The sequence below is a fragment of the Trichechus manatus genome, unplaced genomic scaffold (genome assembly GCF_000243295.1).
Source record: "Trichechus manatus latirostris isolate Lorelei unplaced genomic scaffold, TriManLat1.0 scaffold00060, whole genome shotgun sequence".
NCBI lineage: Eukaryota > Metazoa > Chordata > Mammalia > Sirenia > Trichechidae > Trichechus > Trichechus manatus.
In genome coordinates, this window is record NW_004443996.1 from 13642865 (window position 1) to 13664527 (window position 21663).

Genomic DNA, 21663 nt, shown 5'->3' on the forward strand with positions numbered 1-21663 from the left:
GGTTGTTAACCAATGTCATAAAACAGCATGTGTGTTACTGTTACATGAGAAACTATCTGTTGTGTAAGCCTTCACCTGAAGTACAATAAAATATTAAAAAAAAAAAAATAGTAATTGCCATAGATAAAAGAGAAAACCCCAGACCCTTTTCCTGAGAAAATACACTTTAGTTGAGTATGAGATTAAGGGTATGAGGTACGATTGATTACAGATTGATTACTTTTGTGTGGCCTTTCTAGCCATGGTCTTGTAACTCCCACCCAGGTGATTGGGCGGCACTGTGTGATAGGGTAATTCAAGGGGACTGGTCAGTTTTGCCTTAAAAAAGAGCCAATTCCAGAGCAGAGAGGAGGAGCCCACCACCACCAAGGAAGGAGAGACCAGCAGGAGAGACCCAGCAGCAAGAAGCGCGGTGGGCTTCCCGGCCCACGAGAGAGACAGCTAAGTGCCTCTGGGCAGAGACTGAGGGCCAGGGAGAGGTGCCTGTGAGCACAGCTAGGGAGAGGCTATCCTGATGAAGAACTGTATCCTGGGTGTTCTTGAGCCTGAACTGTAAATGTTACTTCTCTAATAAACCCCATAATTATGAGTACGGCCTGTGAGTTCTGTGTAGCCACTGCAATGAATTACTGAACCTAGCAGAGTGCTTTGGAAGGGACAGTTGGTGTCAGAATTGGTAGAGACGGTGGAGAGAGGAGGCATCTTTGACCTCCACCTCATTCGAAGCAGCCTTGGGCTGTTGATCTTGGTTCTCCTTCCCCCTTGTGGGGTTGGTGGAGGTCAGACACCTCCCCAGTGTCGTTTTCACAGGGTAATAAAAGGTGTGTGTGTGTGTGTGTGTGTGTGTGTATATATATATATATATATGTGTGTATATATATATATATGCATACATATATGTTTATAAAATATAAATTTATAACCACAATTTTATCAAGATTCTATGTTTAGATGTTTTTAAATTGAAAAAATATAGATTTTCTTCAAAGAAAAGATAAATTAAGGGGCCAAATAAAACATATTTAGCATCAGGATTAGATGTATAATAGTCTTCATTGCCAAATGTGTCAGTGTGTCTGCTTCTATCTCAGTGTTAGAAATAATTTCCATTTCCTAGTAGAATTTTAGTCAACAACATTTGACCTCATTAATTTCCAAAGAGTAACTTACTTTAATGTGATGTACACCATTCATTTTTCCAATTTGTTGCTCAATGGTCCAAACACAGGAGCTGCATGTCATCCCTTCAACAGAGATGATGGCAGAATTCATATGCATACTTGGATTCATTTTTACTTCTTCTTTACATTCCTGTTAGAAACAATAAACTCATTAATTTTAGCCATGGAAATTATCCTTCCTCCAGTTCTCTCCCACCTCCCCAAATGAAAATGTACTAGTAATAAAATGACAGCATTCATTTCTACTTGCTTGGTGTGATGGCTAATGTTATGTGTCAACTTGGCTAGGCCATGATTCTCAGTGGTTTGATAGACAGTATGTAATCATCCTCCATTTTGTTATCTGATGTGAGCAGCCAATCAGTTGGAAGGGGAATTTCTTTGGGGGTGTGGCCTGGATCCAACATATATGGATGTTCTAGCAAAGTGTGTGCTCTCTCTCCCTTGATCCTGCACTCGTCTCATGGTCTGACCTCAGGTTCTTGGAAAAGCCTTCAGCCAGCCACCTGACCTGCAGATTTTGGAGTCGCCAGCCCCCGCAACCACATGAATTAGGAGAAGCATTCAGCCTCCCATCTGACCCACAGATTTGGGATTTGCCAGCCCCCACAATTGTGTGAGCCATTTCCTTGAAGCAAATGTTCCTCTAGAGAACCCAGTCTAAAACGCTTGGGAAAAAGTTTTCTTTCCCTTAGATGAGGTAAAGAAAAGTTGTTTCTATGGCTGTAATAATGAAAAACAAAAATTTACAATACTTGCATAATAAAGTAACTAACCTTTGTAGAGTGCTTTCCTGATTACTAAACATTTTCCCATACATAATCCCATCTATTACTTAGAATGAAGAGATAACTCAGAGTGACTAAAATCCTTACAATGGCCAACAAGGTCCTAAATGATTCACTCCACCCACTTCCCTCAACTTCACCTCTCTGACCTCCTCTCTTACTACTCACAAGCCTCCCTGTGTATTACAGTTACACTAGCCTCCTGGCTAAAGACATGCCAGGCTGAATTCCACCTCAGGGACTTTGCTTTAGCTATTCCCTTCCTTTGGAAGGTTCTCCTTCCAGGTATCTGCTTGACTAACTTCCTCATTTCCTTCATGTCTTTCTTCAAATCTCACCTTCTTGATGAGGCTCTGTCTAAAGGTGCAACCTATACCCCTTCCACATACACAAACTCAGATTCTCCTTACACTGCTCTATTTTTGTCTTTCCATATGAGCTACTCCTTTTAACATACTCCATAATTTACTTGTGTTTATTGCTTATTGTCTAACGTCCCATGGCAGTTTTTAAATATGTTCACAAATTCTCTGTCACTCCTTCCTTTGAGTGGTAGAATTTAACTTCTTTCCCCTCAAGTATGAGCTTGACTTAGTGACTTGCTTCCAACAAGTAGAACATGTCTTTGTCCTTCCTCTTTGCCCTCTCTCTTGAATCACCCAGTCTGGGGGAAGCCAACGGCCACATCATGAGGCTACGCAAAGCAGCCTTATAGAGAGGTCTATGTGGCAAGAAACTGAGGCCTCCTGCCAACAACCAGCAAAGAACTGAGAACTCCCACCAACAGCCAGGTAAAGTAAGCCACTTGGAAGCTGATTCTTCAGCTCCAGTTAAGCCTTTAAATGATTACAGCCCCAGCTGACAAACTGACTACCATCTCATGAGAGACCCTAAGTAAGAAACACCAGCTAAGTCACCCCTGAATTCCTGACCCACAGAAACTCAAGAGGCACCTCGGAAGAAAGGAATGGCAATTTACTTTAAAAAAAATTAGCCACTAAAAACCCTATGGAGCATAGTTCTACTCCGACATACAAGGGATCACCATGAGTTGAAATCAACTCTGCAGCAACCAGTTTTTATTCCAAATGCAATAGTTAACAATTCAGTTATGCCCATTGATTCTTCTTACGAAATCAGTGTTAAAGTATTACCTATTTTTACATATAGAAACTGACACTATTTAATCAATATAAAAGAATACATTTTGTCCCATTTTGCTTTGAAGCAGGCTTTATTCAAGATCAAAATATCATGACTTCTAATGGACTATACTACTAAAGATCTTCATGTTCTAGTAATCTGTGACTTATAATTTATATGTATAAATAAGCTGCCACTGCTCTGAGAAACTCTATCTTCCTCTAGCCAGAGCAGCTTCCCTATAGAAAACAGGACAAAATCCGAAATTTTGAAGGAATCATAAATGGAACAAGAAGTAGTAGAATTGAATTAGTTTAGGGAGCTAGAACTAGCTACTCCCGCTCAAACATGTTTCTCTACACTGCCTGAATTTTCCACTGTACTATATTTCAATTTAGAGATTATTTATGCTAATATAGTTCTTTTTTCACTTAATTTTTATTATAAAAAATTTCTACCATACAGAAAAGCTGAAATAGTAATCTATTTATCCTCTGCCTGAATTCAACAATTGGTAACATGTTGCTATATTTGCTGGTTTTTCCTAAACTGTTCAAATTTAAGTTTTAGAAATCATAATTCTTCACCTTATATACTTTACCATTCATTTCCTAAAAATAAGAACTTCTATGAAACCACAATACCATTATCACAGCTAATAAACTGTAAATCATCTAATAGCCATTCTCTATTTAAATTTTAGCAAATGTCCCAAGAACATATTTTATAGATTTTATTTTTCCCAAATCAGGATCCAGACAAGATTCACACATTGCATTTGGTTGTTATGTCTCTTTTTTGCCTCAATCTAGAAGAGCCCCCCACCATCTCTTTTCGCCATGAAGTGAATTTTTGAGGAATCCAAGTCAGTTGTCTTGACAGACACTGTATTATCTTTTTTTAAAGTATGAGCATCTCTTTGATAGTTCAGGGGTTGATAGAATTACATCTCCTAATGCCTACATAGGAGCCCTGGTGGTGCAGTGGTTAAGCACTAGGCTGCTAAACAAAAGGTCAATGATTCAAAGCCACCAGCTTGCTCCGCAGGAGAAAGATGTGGCGATCTACTTCCATAAAGATTTATAGCCTTGGAAACCCTATGGGGCAGTTCTACTCTGTCCTACAGGGTCACTATTAGTCGGAATTGACTTGATGGCAGTGGGTTTGGTTTTTGGTAATGCCTACGTAAGGAGCCCTGGGGGCGGATCACTTAAGCACTCAGCTGCTAATTAAAAGATTGGTGGTTTGAACCCACCAAGCGGCTCCGTCGGAGAAAGACCTGGTGATCTGCTTCTGTAAACATTACAGCCAAGAAAATCCTATGGGGCAGTTCTACTCTGTCACATGGGGTCACTACGAGTAGGAATTGACTCGACGGCACCCAACAACAATGCCTATGTAAGATCAGCTACTCAAGAGAGCAGGAGCTCAAATAGGACAGAAAAGCCAGGTAATTTTAAGCAAAGGACACTTGGAATGAATGGAATATGACAGACCCAGGTGAAGAGTCCAACGTAGGGTACTTAAAAATAAAGGCATTAGGGGCTAGGGAGAGGGTCACTGAGAAGTAGTACATTGTATGAAAAGTGAAGTAGAAAAATGTCTAAAACAAGCAGATCCTATCAATATTTTGCTTAAGGCTAGTCTTGTGCTTAAAAAAAGGAGACCTTTCTTCTTTCTTCTTATAGCACATGGCTGCTTGCCTCCAGGACAGAGTACTCAGACTTAGTACTCTGATATAGCTCAGATATGTTATGGGTCAAATGGGAAATTTGAGGAGCCCTGGTGGTGCAGTGGTTAAGAGCTAGGGCTGCTAACCAAAAGGTCGGCAGCTTAAATCCACCAGTCACTCCTTGGAAACCTTATGGGGCAATTCTACTCTGTCCTATAGGGTCACTATGAGTCAGAATCGACTCGATGGCAATGAGTTTTTTTTTTGGGGGGGGAGGGGACATTTGAGGGCTGATCTAGGAACATGACCAAAATTGATAAAATTGTTTCATAGGAAAATGTCAAATTCATTAATTAGGGTAGAATAACTTTCCTTGAAATATAATAAATTATGTTATTTAATTAATTTGATTATATTAATTATATAATATCATAAACCTACCCATTGCTATCAAGTCAATTCCAACTCAGCAGTCCTGTAGGACAGAGTAGAACTGCCCCATAGGGTTTCCAAGGTTATAATATTTACAGAAGCAGACAGCCACATCTTTCTCCCACAGAGCAGCTAGTGGGTTCAAACTGCCAACCTTTCAGTGAGCAGCTGAGAGCTTAACCACTGCACCACCAGCCTCCTTTAATATAATACCATATATATTACATATAACTAGTTATATAATAAAATATTTAATTAATTATATCATTTAATAAATTAAATTATACTAGATGAAGGCTAATATATCTGGTTTGTTAGGAAATACAGTTCTATTATGGGGTATGCCCCAGACCAAAGTACTGGAGTATCCCTCAGGTTTACTGAAGAACCGAGAGACTAGTTAAACAGAAAGGCACTTTTACAAACTAACTTGATAATTAACACTGGGAGGCGAAAATATCTAAGCCTGAATGAAAATTACATTAATAAACCCACTTTTCCCACTACATTCTAATTTAAGCATCTTAAATCAACTATGATATGTATATAACTCCTTCTGCTTTCATAATTGACCTGCAATCTTTTTTTCAAACTCTACTCAAATTGGACTTTATCCACAAAACCTCAGAGGAATTCCATCTCACTCTTACTACTCTATTACATATATAGATAACTTTAATTGATTTTGTAATATATGTTATGTCCATCTTTTGAGTTTTAAATGTCTCAAAGATAAGCACAAAGCCAGGAATCTTTTGTAACCTCCCATTACATTTAGCAAAATGACTCAGAAAACAGAGTGAAAGCATAAATAAGTTCATGTGGTAGGGCAGAAAAAAAAATGTAGGCTTCTGGGAGATCACAATACCAAAGAGAAAAATTTGGCATGCAGCGATTAGTAACAGAGTGACTCTGAGAACAAGGGCATTCAACAACACTGAGGGAAATAATTTCTAGTTATTAAAGTTTTTTAAGCCACTCTCCAAACACAGATGGTAATCACCACCAATAATACCATATCCTAACAGGAAGAATAGTACTATGACTCAATAGTCATCTGTTTTGGAAACAAAAACTGCAGAAGTTGAGTACAAAACATGACACATTAAGTCTGATTGCTTAAAACCACTTCTTAGGCTGATCACAGAAGCTCAAATATTATTTTTTAAATTCTCCTAAAATAATTATCCTCATAATTTGGGAAAGGTTTCTGGATTTTTTTTAAAAAAGCTCTCACAGCTTAAAATTTAATTCTTTTTTGAATTACAGTTCTATTTGGATAACTTTAATCACTGTAGTAATCAAGGAAATGTAAATTACAACCACAATTAATATCATTTACACCCATCAGATAGGCAAAAACTTCAAAATCTGACAATACTAAGTGTTGATGAAGATGTGGAGCAACAGGATCTCTCTTATACAGCTTGTGAGAGTGTAAATTAGTACAATCATGGAAACTGCTTGGCAATAGCTGGTAGAGTTGAAGATATGTATATACTAGAATTCAACATTTTCACTTCTAGGCATATACTCTAGAGAAAGTCTCACATATGTACACAAGGAACTACAGACAAGAATGCTCATTGCAATAGTGCTCCTAATAGGCTAAAACTTTGGAAATACCTAAATGTCCATCAACAGGAAAATGGAAAAACTGACTGTGGTGTCTATATACAGTGAACATAATACAGCAGTTAAAATAAATAAACTACAACAGTGGTTCTCACCGGGGGAAGGAAAGATATCAAACTGAAGGGGACATTTGGCAATCTTTGGAGATATTTTTGGTTGTCCCAACTGTGGTAAGGGGTGCTACTGGAATCTAGTTAGTAAAGGCCAGCCAGGGATGCTGCTAAACATCCTACAATGCCCCCCCCACAACAAAAATTACCCAGCCTCAAATGTCAGTAACACCAAGGTCAAGAAACCCTGAACCATGTAGCAATGTGGATAAATCTCATAACCACAGTTGAGAAAAAAAGAAGTTTCACAAAAACACAAAAGTTGAAAAACAAAACAATGCTATATATTGTTGTTGTATGCAGTAGTGTTAGTCAAAATATGGAAGTGTGCACAGGAGTGATAAGCTCCAAATTCAGGTGAGTTTGAGGAGGGCAGTAGTGGTGCAACTGGGGAGGAGCACAAGACGAAGTTCAGCTGCATAGTGGATACACACATATTTGTTATAGGAGTCCCTATACTATTTGTAGGCCTAAGTTAGTTCATCATAAAAATTTCTGAAAGGAAAATAACTCATTTTAAGGGGAAATAAAGGAGAAAAAAAGTATAGGGAATGTGCAGGAATTAGGAGAAAAATTACTAAAATTGAGATAATTCAATAAGTGATACCAATGATAAACACATAAACATCCAAAATCACCCAGATCTATTATACCAGAACTATAAAAACACCTGTTTTGTTAAACAAATTGATGATTCCTAGCTTTGCAAACAACGCTGAGATAGCTGACTTCAGGATATCTATATAATATTTCCAAATCAATTAAAATTTTTCCTGTCCATTTGCTTTTCTTCAAAACAAAAGAAGAAAACATTAGCTTCTCTATTTTGTATAATTCATCCCTATTTTTAAATTGTGTAAGCCTTTAAAATGAAAAATAATCTTATTACTTAACCTGTTTTCAAAATACTGAATAATCTCTTTCAGCAGAAATTGTCATCATATAAACAGAGGACTGAGATTGAAACAGCAGGAATAGGTAGGTGTATGTTTTAAAACATAATTCTTCTTTTCATTTGACCATTCCTAAATGAATAGGAGGCAATACTTAACACATATTAGTAAGGTCAAGAAAAGAACAAAACATTCAAATTAAGAAAAGCCAATGTGCTTTACTAGTCATTTTTGGGACCCCTATAAAGGCATTAAAGGTTGCAGCCATGATGACACAGTGGTTAAGAGTTCGGCTGCTAGCCATCTAAGATACTCCACTGGTCTCACCCCTTCAGGAGCAAGGGAGAATGAAGAGAACAGGATACAAGGAAAAGATGAGTCCAAAGGACTAATGGACCACAGCTACCAAGGCCCCCACCAGACTGAGTCCAGTACAGCTTGACGGTGCCCGGCTACCACCACTGACTGCTCTGACCAGGATCACAACAGAGGGTCCTGGACAGAGGTGGATAAGGATGTAGAACTAAATTCTAACTCACAAAAAAAGACCAGATTTACTGGCCTGACAGAGGCTGGAGAAACCTCGATAGTATGGCCCCCGGACACCCTTTTAGCCCAGTGGTGAAGTCACTCCCGAGGTTCACCGTTCAGCCGGGGACTGGACAGTCCGGTAAAAGGCAGGAGGGGACAGGAAAGCTGGTGATAGGGAACCCAAGGTTGAGAAAGGACAGTGTTGACATGGCGTGGGGTTTTTAACCATTGTCATAGGGCGACATGTGTACTGTTTAATGAGAAACTATTTGTTCTGTAAACCTTCATCTAAAGTACAAAAAAAGAATTATCTATGTGAGATCAAATTGATAACAGCAACTCAAAAGGTTTGATGGGAAGCCTAGGGGGCAGTGAGCTGAAGATAACGGTGACGGAATAATTTGGAAAAGGATAGTGAGAATAACAGCACAACTGGAAGAATGTAATCGATGTCACTGAATTATACATGTAGAAATTTTTGAAATGGTGTATCTTTGGCTATGTATATTTTCACCAAAAAAAAAAAGGTCCTCCAAGGTTGAGAAGGGAGAGTGTTGACATGTTGTGGGGTTGTTAACCAATGTCATAAAACAATACGTGTACTGACTTGTTAATGAGAAACTATTTGCTCTATAAACCTTCATCTAAAGTACAATAAAAAAAAAAGAGTACAGCTGCTAATCAAAAGGTCAGCAGTTTGAATCCACCAGCTGCTCCTTGGAAACCCAGTAAGGCAGTTCTACTCTGTCCTATAGGGTCACTATGAGTTGGAACTGACTCAGTGGCAACAGGTTTTTTTTCATATATATAAATGAGTTATCTCATGGCGACAAAAAGAGTCCCTGGGTGGTACAAACGGTTAAGTGCTTGACTACTAAAGGTTGGTGGTTCAAACCCACCCAGAAGCACCTTGGAAGAAAGGCCTGGTGATCTGCCTCCAAAAGGTCATAGCCTTGAAAACCCCAGGGAGTACAATTCTACTCTGTAACACATGAGGTTGTCATGGGTCAGAATCCATTCGACAGCTACTTTTTTTTTTATGAAAACAACAAAAGAATTCAGATTCCCATAGCACTGCACAGTTTACAAAACTTTCATATAAATGAATATAACAACAATCCTATTACATAAGTAGATTGTAGCCTCCTTTTACAATTAAGAAAATTAAAGGTCAGATTTACTCAAACTCAAAGAGCCAATTCAGACTTCAGTCTAGAGCTAAAAATATCCTGAAAAGAATTAACTTAATAGGGCAATGTTTGCAAAAAGCAGAAAGCAAAACCAGACAAAGGTAGGACTGGGGTGGGTAGAATGTTTGAAAAATATTGATACTCTGCAATGGGCACAGATGGAGATAGGCTTCCCAGAAACTGAGAAATAGTCCTCAAGTTACTAAGTATCTTTCCACCAGGGGCTAAGCAACTGCTCCCATGTTAAAAATAGACTGTTTTTAGTATGGGTGAAACTTTTCTTGCCTCAGACAATGCAGCTACAGTTGTTATAGAAGGAAGGTAGAGGGAAGCTGGATTCAAGTATTTGACGTTTCATGTGTCAGTTACTTTTCAACCATATCATGGGTTAAGTATGGAACTGATGCAGGAGCTTATCTTAGATCCTAGAAAGATAGGTTGGAAATGGCAATGAATGCTTTTTTAAAGAAACTTTTATTGTGGGAAAGTATGCATAAGAAAAAATTTGCCACTCTAACCATTTTGAAGTGCACAATTCAGTGACATTAACTGCATTCACCATATTGTACAACCATGTTGTTAGTTGCCATTAAGTCAGCTTCAACTCGTGGCAATCTTATGTATAACAGAACAAAATGTTGCCAGGTCCTACACCTTCTTCATGATTGTTAGAAAGTTTGAGTCCATTGTTGCAGCTATTTTATCAATCCATTTTATTGAGGCTTTCTTTGTTTTTACTGGCCCTCTATAATTTACCAAACATGATGTCCTTTTCTAGCAACTGGTCTTTCCTGATGACGTGTCCAAAGTAAGCTAGTTGAAGTCCTATCATCCTCACATCTAACTAACATTCTGGTTGTATTTCGTCTAAGACTAGTTTGTTTGCTCTTTTGGCAGTCCACAGTACATTCAATATTCTTCACCAACACCACAGTTCAAACGAATCAATTCTTCTTCTGTCTTCCTTTTTCATTATCCAACTTTTACATGACTAAAGTGCATTTGACCCAAGCCATGGTCTTTTCAATTGCCTCATGTGCATGCAAAAGTCCAGTCATAACCACTACCTATTTCCAAATGTTTTCCATTACCCCAAAGAGAAACATAGTACCCCTTAGGGAATTAAATCCTTAGTCCCTCCTGCCCCCAGGCCCTTTTAATCAATAATCAACTGTCTGTATGTACTTGTCTATTTTAAATATTTCACATAAATGGGATTAGATAATACTTGTCCTTTGTGTCTGACTTATTTCACTTAGCAAAATTTTTACAAAATTCATCCATGTCATAGAATGTAGCAGAACTTCATTTCTCTATAAGGATGAATAATATTCCATTACATGTATATACCACATTTCTGTTTATCCATTCATTTGTTGATGGCTATTTGGACTGTTTGTATCTTGGGCTACTGTGAATAATAATGCAATTAACATTTGTGTACAAATATCTGCTTAAGTCCCTACTTTCAAGTCTCCTGGATATATACCTACAAGTGGAATCATTGGATCACATAGTAATTCTTTTTTTTTTAACTGTGGTAAAATATATATAATAAAAAAAGAGGCACTTTTCCTACCATATGAAATTTGTCCTTGTCTTGGTTTAGTTTGTGGCTTCTTGCTGCAGTCCTTTGCCCACCATTTCAGAGTTGTCACAGGGCTGAGTACAGACTTCTAGTTGCTTTTCGTGGTGTTCATTTGGGGAGGGTTGGGATCTTAGACCTGCTCAAGCCACCATCTACCCTGAATTCCTTAGTCATTTTCTAAATACCTAAAAGATGTGTATTAACTCTCCAATATTCGTATGTAAAGCCAAGGCCTTTTCTTTTCATATGGTTCTCTGAAATTCCTCCCTTTCTTTCTTGCATAAATCACACCTACATTGCTTCAAGTTTCCAGATTTCCAGTTTACAGTTTGGTTTTATTAAAGTAGAGAAAAAAACTTGAGAACAGAATTTGTTTAGATTTTTATGATTATTTTACTCAACTTCTTAAAGTTGTTTCACCTACAGCTATTTCAGCAATAGTTGTTTTTAGTTACCTTTATTGAGCCTTTCTAAAGCATTCACCTTAAGTTTCATAGTAAGAGCAACTCTATTTTACATTCATATTTCATCAGTTTACATAATACTTAATTAAATCCAATGATTACGTTACCAAGTTCAGTAGGCATAAACAGGCTTAGAAGCAAACACAGCTGAATCTAAGAATGCCAACAAATCTACTGGTGGGAACAAGGACTACTCATACAAGTAGTGGCCACAAATGGTAAGCATGCTGTGGACATATGAATAGTTTGGTGACAGACAGGAAACCATCAGTTAACACATTTGAGGTTGGTTAAGAGAACATTTTGTACAGCGAAAATCTGCTTTATCTCACTTAGTGTACCCTGAATACTTTTCCTGTCTAAAAGTGGAGATCTACATCATTTTAAAAAAGTTTTATTGTGCTAAAATATATATAACATAAAATTTGCCATCTTAACCACTTTCAAGTGTAGGATTCAAATGAATTAATTATGTTCACCATGTTGTGTAACCATCACCACTATTTATTTCCAAAACTTTTTCATCACCCCAAGGAGAAACTCAGTACCCCTTAAGCAACAACCCCAACCTCCCCCAACTCCCAGCCCACGATAATCACTAATATACTTTGGTCTCTATAGATTTGCCTCTTCTGGATATTTCATGTAAGTAGGATCATACAGTATTTGTCTTTTTGTGTCTGACTTATTTTGCTCAGCGTAACATTTTCAAGGTTCATCCATGTTGCAGCATGTATCAAAACTTCAATATTCTCTATGGCTGAATAATATTCCATTGTATGTATATACCACATTTTGTTTACCTATTCATCTGCTGATGGTCGTTTAGGTTGTTTCCACCTTTTGGCTATTGTGAATAACTCTGCAGTGAATACCGGTGTACAGGTATCTGCTTGAGACCCCGCTTTCAAGTCTTGTGGGTATATACCTGGGAGTTATGCTAACTGTTGAGTCATATGGTAATTCTGTTTAACCTTTTGAGGAGTAGTCAAACTGCTTCCCACAGGGGCTGCACCATTTTACACTGCCAACAATGGACGAAGATACCAATTTTTCCACATCCTCGTCAACACTTCTTATTTTCCACTTTTCTGATAATAGCCATCTTAGTGGGTGTGAAGTGGTATCTCATTTTGGTTTTGATTTGCATTTCCCTACTCACTAATGAGATTGAACATCTTTTCATGTACTTGTTGGACATTTGTGTATCTTCCTTGGAGAAATGTCTCTTCAAGTCCCTTGCTCATTTTTAAATTGGGTTGTTTGCATCACTGTTTTTAATGGCTACATGGTATTTAATTATTTATCTATTAGTCTGGGTTCTTGCTTGCAAACAACATAAAGCAGTTCTGACTAACTTGACGCGAAAAGGAATTTATTGGTAGGCTATTAGGTTGCTTATAGAGTCAACAGGAAAGATGATTAACCAGGTTTGGAAAATGAACAGGAACCCAATGAGGCTAAAATAGACCAACGTTATGCCCTTGGAATAGTCTGGGAAGGACTGCTTTACTGGCACTGGCATTCTCAGGACTTCTGTCACCGCTGCCACTACCATGAATTGTTTTTAACTATCCCAGTGTATTTGTAACACTTCTTCAGTATTCGAAATCCCAAGCAGGTGCAACTGACTAGCTGAGTCTAAAACCACTTAGCAGCCATCTGAGCTTCAAGAGAACAGGGAGAGGGAATATCAGCCCCCGTCCCCTACACATATTTTGGCTTCAATAGTGGGAGCCAGGGTCCTACTGTCTGTTACAAACGTACTCACAGCAAGGGATTTTCTTAACACAGGCTATGTATTTGGACGCTGGGTAGCCAGAAAGATGAAAAACTATCGATTACAGCGTCAGTGCACTACAGTTTTAAGCCACATAGTGATAAATACATTTTACCAACTTTACCAATCTAGTAAGGGGAAAACAATGCATCTTAATTGCTTTAATTTTCATTAAAATTCATAAAACTTGTAAGTGAGGTTGAGTAACTTCTCATGCGTTTATTGGCATTTTTTATTTCTTATTTTGTTAACTGTCTGACATATATATTGTATTTTTTATTGAAATACAATTTACATACCAAAAATTCAGCTTTTTAAAGTGTGCAACTCAGCAGTCATTAGTATATTCACAGAGTTGTGCAGCCATTACCATTATGTAATCCCAGAACATTTTCATCACTCTAAAAAGAAACCTCATGCACATGTTTTTGCAATTTCTTTACATGGTGTTTTTGCCACATGAAATTTTAAAATTTCATATAATTAAACTTTATCGATCTTTTCCTTTATGGTTTCTACTTTTGGTTTGTGGTTAGAAAGGGCTTCTCCACCACAAGGTTTTTTGTTTTGTTGTTGTTGTTAATTAACAGTCACTGTTACAACCTTCTAGCATTTTCTGTTTTGTTTTTACATTTCAGTCTTTTATGCATTTGGAATTAATTTTGATGTAAGATAGAATCTACAAACTCTCATCTCAAATGGTAGCCAATTATCCAACACCACCAACTGATCCTAAAAGCTGCCTTTGTTATAAACTAAATTCTTATACATACACATATGTCTGTTTCTGGGACTTCATGTTCTGTTGCAAGGATATATTCTGACATCAGTACAAGACTTTTTAATAATTAAAACTTTTAAAGACATTTTAATGGTTGGTAGGGTAATCAGTATCATTATCCTTTTAGTGCTAGTTTTTATTAAATTAATGACATACTTGAAAAGTTTGGTCAAGCTAAGTTGTCATTTTCAGCATCTCCAAAGTTTTATCATTTATTTATAATTTCCTTGTCTTTAACCAGTTATAACAAATTTAAAATGAGTGTTTTCAAATTACTCTCTATATAACGGATTAATGTTGATAATTGTTTTTAGTTTCATAGGTATTTAATGTTTTTGCATCAGCAGCTTTGGGTACTATTTTGTCTTAGAAATAAAATTGTAAGATGGATTTTTTTTTAATGAAGAAAGCTGTAGCATTACAAAGCAGTACTTGATATACCTACAGACTGTATTTGACAAGTTTGAAGCTGATTGTTTTGATAAGGAAAAAAGTATTTTAAGTCCGGACCAAGACGGTGGTTTGAGCAGCTGCATGCTCTCATCCCCCCCCCCCAAATGATAAAAATGCCAAAAATAACCAAGCAGAAACTGGCAGAACCAACTTTGTCAGAACTCCGGAAACAAGTCACAGGGTTACAACAATGAAATGAGCACTGAATCAAGAAAAAAGTGATGTATAAACAATAGGAAAGCTTTTGTTTTCTACTCGACTGCACTTCACCTTCTCCCAAGCTCAGTACGACCATCTTAAAGCTATAGTGGTCCACATCCCAGGAAGGAAACATGGTCTCCGGCTCTAGAGGGAACAGAGCACACTTTATTAGCAAATTATTGTGTGTGTCCGTTTTAACCTGTCTGGGGGCTTCCTGAAGGATAGACATATATAGTAATCCACCCAACAACAGCACAATACACATTCTTTTCCAGTGCACATGGATCATTCCCTAGGAGAGACTATATATCAGGTCACAAAACAAGTCTCAATAAATTTTAAAAGACTGAAATCATACAAAGTATCTTCTCCAAGTACAATGGAATAAAACTAGAAATAACAGAAAGAAAACTGGAAAATACACAAATAAGCTTAATTTAAGCAACACACTATTAAGTAACCAGTGAGTCAAGGAAGAAATCAAGAAAAATCATAAAATACTTAGAGTTGAATGAAAATGAAAGCATAACATATCAAAACCTATGGGATACAGTGAAACAGTGCTCAGAGGGAAATTTTTAGCAGCAAATGCCTATACTAAAAAAGAATAAAATATCTCAAATCAATAACCTAGCTAAACATCTTGAGGAACTAGAAAAAGAAGAGCAAACTAAACCCAAGGTTACCAGAAGGAAGGAAATAACAAAGATCAGAGCAGAAATAAATGAAATCAAGAATAGTAAAACAATAGAGACAATCAATGAAACCACAAGTGGGTTTTATCAAAAGATCAATAAAATTGACAAACCTTTAGTTAGACGGGCAAAGAAAAAAAGAGTGAAGATGCCAATAACTAAAATCAGAAATGAAAGTGGGGACATTAAAACCAACCCTACAGCAATAAAGAAGATCAAAAGAGAATACTATGAACAACTGTACACTAACAATTTAGATAACTTAGATGAAATGGACAAATTCCTAGAAACAAATCAACTACCTAAATTGATCCAAGAAGAAATAGAAGATCTCAACAGACTCATAACAAATGAAGAGAATGAATCAGTAAACAAAGCTTCCCAACAACAAAAAAAGTCCTAGACCATATGGCTTTACTGGGGAATTCTACCAAACATTTATAGAAGAAGTGACACCAATTTTTTTTAAACTCTTCCAAAAAATAGAAGAGGAGGGAACACTTCCTAAGTCATTCCATGAGGCCAGCATTATTACCCTGATACCAAAGACAGACAAAGACATCACAAGAAAACTAAAGACCAATATCTCATATAAATAGATGCAAAAATCTTCCACAACATACTAGCAAACCAAGTCCAACACCATATTTAAAGGATTATACGCTATGATCAAGTGAGATTAATTGCAGGACTGCAAGCATTTTTCAACATTAAAAAATCAGTCGATGTAATACACCACATTAACAAAACAAAGAACCACATGTTCATCCCAGTCTATGCAGAAAAGGCATTTAACAAACCCAATGTTCTTTCATAATGAAAACATTAAATAAACTAGGAACAGAAGAGAAATTCCTCAGTATGATAAAGGGCATCTATGAAAAGTCCACAGCTAACATTAATACTCAATGGAGAAAAACTAAGAACTTTCTCCTTAAAATCAAGAACAGTCAAGGATGTCCACTCTCACCACTGCTATTCAATATATTACTGGAATTCCTAGCCAGAGAAATTATGCAAGAAAAAGAAATAAAACATATACAAATTGGGAAGGAAAAAGTAATAATATCCCTTTCCACATGATCCAATATGTAGGAAATCCCAAAGAATCCGCAAGAAGGCTACTAGAGTTAATAAATGTATTCAGCAAAGTTGCAGGTACAAGGTCAACACACAAAAATCAGTTGTATTTTTATACACCATCAATGAACCAGCTGATAAGGAAATTAAGAAAACAGCTGCATTTATAATAGCATCTAAAAGAATTAAGTACCTAATTCTTAACCACTGAGCAACCAGGGCTACTTAGAACTACCACATGGCCCAGCAATTCCAATCCTAGATATATACCCAAAAGAACTGAAAGCAGGAAATCAATCAGAAACCTATACACCAATGCTCAATGCAGCAATCATTTGGAAAAGGATTATGGTAATGGTTGCACAACATGATCAACGTAACCAGTATCACTGAAGTGTATATGTAAAAACTGTTAAATTGGCAAATGTTTTGTTATATATATTATACCACAATAAAACTAGCAACAAAAATCAGGAGAGACCAGTCCCTGGAGAAGGACATCATGTTTGGTAAGGTAGAGGGTCATCAAAAAAGAGGAAGACCTTTGATGAGATAGACTGACACAGTGACTGCAACAATGGGCTCAAACATAGCAAGGACTGTGAGGATGGCGCTGGACCAAGCAGTGTTTTGTTCTATTGCACACAGGGTTGCTATGAGTCAGAAAACTATTTGATGGCACCTAATAATAATCTATTTAGATTGGAGTCCCTGGGTGGTACAAATGGTTAACGTGCTCAGCTGCTAACCCAAAGGCTGGAAATTCCAGTCTACCCAGAGGCACCTTGGAAGAGAGGCCAGGCAATCTACTTTTGAAAAATCAGCCATTGAAACCTATGGAGCACAGTTCTACTCTGACACATATGAGGTCTCCATGAGTCAGAAACAAGTTCACAGTAACTGGTTTGCTGGTTATATTTAGATTATATAGTATGGGATGTTAGTTCTCACATCCACTGTTATGGGTTGGATTGTATCCTCCAAAAATATGTGTTGAAAATCCTAATCCCTGTACTTGTGGTTATAATCCCATTTAGGAATGGGTTTTCTTTGTTATATTAATGAGGCAGTATTAGTGTAAGGTATGTCTTATATCAATCCCTTCTGAGAGATAAGAGCTGCAGCCATGTAAGATACTTCACTGGTCTCACCTCATCAGGAGCAAGGGAGAATGAAGAAAACCAAAGACACAAGGGAAAGATTAGTCCAAAGGACTAATGGACCACAACTACCACAGCCCCCACCAGACTAAGTCCAGCACAACTAGATGGTGCCCGGCTACCAACACTGACTGCTCTGACAGGGATCACAATAAAGGGTCCTGGACAGAGCTGGAGAAAAATGTAGAACAAAATTCTAACTCACAAAAAAAAGACCAGACTTACTGGCCTGACACAGACTGGAGAAACCCTGAGAGTATGGCCCGCAGACACCCTTTTAGCTCAGTAATGACGTCACTCCTAAGGTTCACCCTTCAGCCAAAGATCAGACAGGCCCACAAAACAAAACGAGACTAAAGGGGCACACAGGGGCAAGGACAAGAAGGCTGGACGGGACAGAAAAGCTGGTAATAGGGAACCCAAGGTCGAGAAAGGAGAGTGTTCACATGTCATGGGATTGGTAACCAATGTCACAAAATATGTGTACTAGTTGTTTAATTAGAAGCTAGTTTGTTCTGTAAACCTTCATCTAAAGTACAATAATTTTTAAAAAATCAAGTAAAACAAAAAAGAGCAGATTAAAGTAAGCACAAAGGGAGGGGAAGATATATGCCACACGATCACCCAGGAACCTAGGAAATGAAGCTGAAAAGAGACAAGGACCTTCCTCCAAAGCCGACACCCTGAATTTGGACTTCTAACCTCCTAAACTGTGAGAAAATAAATTTCTGTTTCTTAACGCCACCCACTTGAGGTATTTCACTTATACCAACACTAGGTAACTAAGACACCCACTCAACAAAACTTTTAAGGTAACTGGAAAAAAAACTGAAAGAAATTCATTCCTGAATTATATTCTAAAGACACAAATAAAAGCTTTATTATTATTTTTAGAAGACACATGCACACACTCAGACATTGTGGCGAGCACTAGGCATGAAGTCAGGAAATCTGGAGTCAAGTATAAATTACCTATTTGAATCTGGGGAAGTCACTAAATTACACTCAGAGCCTCAGTTTTCTCTCCAGTGGTTCTCAAAGTTCAGTGTGCTTTAAAATCATCTTGTGTTTTAAGATTCCAGATTCCCAGGCCCCATACTCAGAGATTTTAGTTTATTAGGACAGAAGTCATGTGCAGGAATCTGAATTTTTAACAAACACCTCTGAGGATTCTAACGCAGGAAAGACATCAACAGCACTTTGACAAATATGGTCCTAAATAATGTGGGAATAAACAGCTACTTTACCTACATCATAGGATTGTTATATGAATCTAATGAAAAATGTAAGTGAAAGAAGCAGATGTTACTGTCTACATTCTATAGAAAATGTATGTTTGTTAGTTGGTATGTTTGTTTTTCTGGAAAATCCACTGTACTTAGACAGTTTATTAAGGTCAAGTTAATACAAAGAGGTATTAGAGAGTTCAATAAGGTTGGTAGTTAAATATATCAAAATCAACTGTTTATACACTGACAATAATTATCCAGAAAGTATAATGATAAGAAAGCCCATTCATATAGCACCTTCCCCAAAAAACACCTATAAGAATATTTAGAATACACCTAAAAAGAAATGTGCAGGAAGATTCAAAATTGTAAAAGGAGGTAAATTCTACCCAAATGATCCTAAGGCTCATACCAAAGAACAAACATTTGAGAACACATAGAAAAATTATGAAAAAGGAGTGGTAAGGGAGAAGTGTCTTATTAGATTTAAACAAAGCATTATAAAGATATAACAAATATTTTTAAAGTAAGGTGTGTCTTACTGATACAAAAATAGAAAACATAAGTGGAAGAAAGAGTCTAAAAAGAGTATACATAAGAACTTAGCATATATATGATAACAGCAGCATTTCAAGTAGGTTAGGAGAGTTTTACAGTTTTTTTTTTCCTAAATTTTATTTGTTTTGTTGAGAATATACACAGCAAAACATACACCAATTCAACAGTTTCCACATGTACAATTTAGTGACATTGATTATATTCTTTGAGTTATGCAACCATTCTCACCAGATTTTTCTGAGCTGTTCCTCCCTCATTAACATAAACTCACTGCCCCCAGCTTGCTATCTAATCTTTTGAGTTCCTGTTGTCACTTTGATCCCATATAACCAAAAAACCCAAATCCACTGCCATCAAGTCGATTCCAACTCATAGCGTCCCTATAGGACAGAGTAGAACTGCCACATAGAATTTCTAAGGACCGGCAGTGGATTTGAACTGCCAATCTATTGGTTAGCAGCCTTAACACTTAACCACTATCCTATATAGGTAGTTCTTAAAAGAGTACAATGCTCAAGGCAGACCTTTTTTACTTGTTAAGCTAAACTATTGTCTGATTTTAAGATGACTTCAGGGAATATTTTTGGTTTAAAAGTGTAAAGATTATCTCAGGGCAATAGTTTCAGGGGTTCATCCAGCCTCCGTGGCTCCAGAAAGTCTAAAGTCCACTAGAATTTAAAATTCTGTTCTGCATTTTCCCCTTTTGATCAGGATTCTTCTATGAAATCTTTGGTAAAAATGTTCAGTAATGGTAGCCAGGCACCATCCAGCTCTTCTGGCCTCAGGAAAAAGAGGCAGTTGTTCATGGAGGCAATTAGCCACATATTCCATATCCTGGTGAGAAAACTTTTGAAGAAAAAAAATAATAAAGTTATTCCCCTACATTATCTCCTTAAACTAAAATAATTTATACATGTATCAAGAATTTAAATGTAAAATACAAAAAATTATAAGCAAATATTAGTATAACTTGGGGGTATGGAAGGCCTTCTAAGCATGACACCAAAGGTACAATACGTAAAAATCAGAAACTTTTGCATAGAGAAGAAAACATGCAAATAGATAAAAGATAAACAATCTGGGAAAAAATACTAGCAACATATATTACACGCAAATGATGAGTATTCTTAACACACAAAGATTTCTTATATATCAGTAATGAAAAGGTGAACACCCAAAGAAAAATGCACAATGGAAATAGGCAATTCACAGATGAAAAAACACAAAACGGTCAAAAAGCATATGAAAAACTAGGCAGTCTCTTTAGCAATTGGAGAGAAACATAAATAGATGATCATTTTTCACATAACAGATTAATAAAGATTAAAAGAATTTTAATAATACCTGGTGTAAGCATGGGTAAATAGATACTCTCCTATACTGCTAGTGGAAACATAAAATGATACAATCTTTTAGAGGAAAATTTGGCAGTATGTATCAAAAGCCTTAAAAAGTGCTGTCTTAGGCTGGGTTCTCTAGAGAAGCAAAACCAGTAAAGTGTATAAATATATATATAGAGAAAGATTATATCAAGGAAACAGCTCACGCGATTGTAGAGGCTAGAACCTCCCAAGTCCGTGGATCAGGGTAGAGGCCTCTCCCAAGTCACACAGATGCAGAAGCTGGCAAGCCCAAGATCGGAAGGTCGGAGAGCAGGGTTCCCACTCACAGGCTGTGCAGATCAACGAATCCCAGGTTTGGCAGATAAGCTGACAGCTCAAGACCCAAGAACAGGAGATGAGATGACAGGAAGCAGCCGCAGGATCCAGAGAGAGCAAAAAGCCAGAACGTCTGCTTATATACAGATGCAGGCCACACCCCCAAGGAGACTCCCTTTCATCTGACTGGCTACTCACAGTATATTCAATCATGGGAGTGATTACATTAAAACACAGAGAATCATGGCCCAGCCAAGTTGACACACAATCTTAACCATCACAAGTGCTAACAATTTTTATATGTTGTTTGTGAAGTATAAATTGGTACAGTTTTTCTGGAGGGCAATTTAGCATTATTTATTAAAATTTAAAATGTACATGACCCTTGAACTAGCATTCCACTCCTGGGAATTTTATCCAAAAGACAAAAGATATATGTAC

The 21663-nt window shown here is 37.1% G+C and overlaps 1 protein-coding gene across 5 annotated transcripts in view; it reads right to left on the bottom strand.

Annotated features, from left to right (window-relative positions):
* Positions 1-21663, bottom strand: part of ATP7A (ATPase copper transporting alpha) — a 258321-nt gene that overhangs the window by 180821 nt on the left and 55837 nt on the right. For 3 of the 5 annotated variants that reach the window (XM_023733619.1, XM_023733620.1, XM_023733618.1), the window contains one exon: positions 1171-1311. In XM_023733619.1, coding sequence (XP_023589387.1) covers positions 1171-1290 — 120 coding nt within the window. In that variant the 5' untranslated portion in view covers positions 1291-1311. Of the gene's footprint in view, positions 1-1170; positions 1312-21663 lie in introns of those variants that run through there. The other 2 variants (XM_023733621.1, XM_023733622.1) reach the window with 1 other exon arrangement.